Source organism: Lipotes vexillifer, unplaced genomic scaffold, assembly GCF_000442215.2.
Source record: "Lipotes vexillifer unplaced genomic scaffold, Lipotes_vexillifer_v1.1 scaffold225, whole genome shotgun sequence".
Classification (NCBI taxonomy): Eukaryota; Metazoa; Chordata; class Mammalia; order Artiodactyla; family Lipotidae; genus Lipotes; species Lipotes vexillifer.
In genome coordinates, this window is record NW_006787630.1 from 2,185,164 (window position 1) to 2,186,635 (window position 1,472).

At 59.7% G+C, this 1,472-nt stretch overlaps 1 protein-coding gene across 1 annotated transcript in view; it reads right to left on the reverse strand.

Moving 5' to 3' along the window:
* Nucleotides 1-1,472, reverse strand: part of WDR18 (WD repeat domain 18) — a 5,835-nt gene that overhangs the window by 3,164 nt on the left and 1,199 nt on the right. The window contains exon 2 of the mRNA XM_007460402.1: nucleotides 1,107-1,217. Within this exon, the coding sequence (XP_007460464.1) occupies nucleotides 1,107-1,217 (111 nt within the window). The remainder of the gene's footprint in view (nucleotides 1-1,106; nucleotides 1,218-1,472) is intronic.

Here is a 1,472-nt window from a genome sequence, read left to right on the forward strand (position 1 = left end):
GGGGGGAGGGGGGGAGGGCCCGCCCCAAGCGGCTCTGAAGTGAACAGGGAGGCTGCGGGGCCGTGCCCCCTTGGATCCTGCGAGCACCTGTTCCCACCCTGTCCCCAGTGAGATGACACGGCCCCAGGGAAGGCGTCAGCAAGGGGACAAGGCCGAGGGGGGCTCGTGAGGGAGGGTCTCTCCAAGATCAGCTGGACCCAGGGGCGATCCTTGCAGCCACAGCTGCAAGTCACCAGCTTCTGAACTGGCTGGCGGGGGGCACAGATGTTGCCACAGATTGAACTGTGTCCCCCAGACACACGTGTCCACGCCCAACCTCCAGAACCTGTGACCTCCCTTGAACAGGACATAATCTCTGAAGACGTAATCAATTCAGAAGAAGGGACGTGGGAGCGAAGTGGCCATTGTCTCTTTAAGAGGGACACCTGGACACAGACACACAGCCGCTCACCCCCCGCAAAAGGAAGGAGAGAGGCTACACACAGAGGCGGATACAGGCATCAGAAAGCCCCCAGCCTGTGCGCCAGCCTTCGGTCGGCCCCGTGGGGCGCCCCCTCGTGGCCACAGCTCACGCTGGCCAGGAATTCTCCAAGAGGGTGGGGAGCCAGGACCACACAGTGTCCCCCCATCAAGGAGGCCAACCACCTGAGACATCTGCTGATGGTGGACGGGCCGCTAACGTCTGCCCACAACCCCTGCACCAGCTTGACAGCGAAAAGAAGGAGGATTTCTACCACAGGGCGACCTGTCTCAGTTTCTCTCCCTGCGCCTGAGCAAGGCCTCTTAGTTTCAGAATCACATACTGAGGTTTAAGAGCCCCGGAGTGAGGTTACCAGCTCTCTCTCATATCTTCGGGCCTCGGACAGTCCACAGAGAACAGTCGGTTCTCTTTGCTGATCTCTGGGGCAGCCAGGAAGGTCGTTCTGCCGGTGCCGAGGTCAGGAAAGGCCTTGTTCTGTTGCCTCAGATCCTGCACTGTCTACGCAAGAAGTGAGGTGAGCTTCCCCCACAAACGTAACAGACTGTCGGTGACAACTGGGTCAGTGATCTCAGCTGGCAGCCCGTGAGCTGAGCCCGCCACCCCGGTTCTGTGCTCCTATGCTCACCTCCCACAGGTATATGCTCTCTGTGATCCCTGCCAGAACATAGAGGCCATTGGGCGACGTGGTAAGACAGGTGACCGGTCCGGGGCACATGATCTTCTGCTGAAGCTGGTCCTAGAGAAAGAAGCTTCTGAGTTTCATGACCGATGAGGGAGCAGGGGGAAGCGAGGCGAGTGGGAGGGGCACCCAGACAGCTGGTAAGTCCAAAAGGACCAGAAAGAGGAGTGGGGACAGGGGTGGTTTGACCAAATCCATGGTTCAGGAAGGGGGGTATTTGCTCCAGCTGAGGCTTTGCAGGGCGGGGGTGGAGGTGGAGGCCTGTGGATTCTCCTGAAAAGCAAGACAGCGCTGCAACTCCCCGTGCTCCCA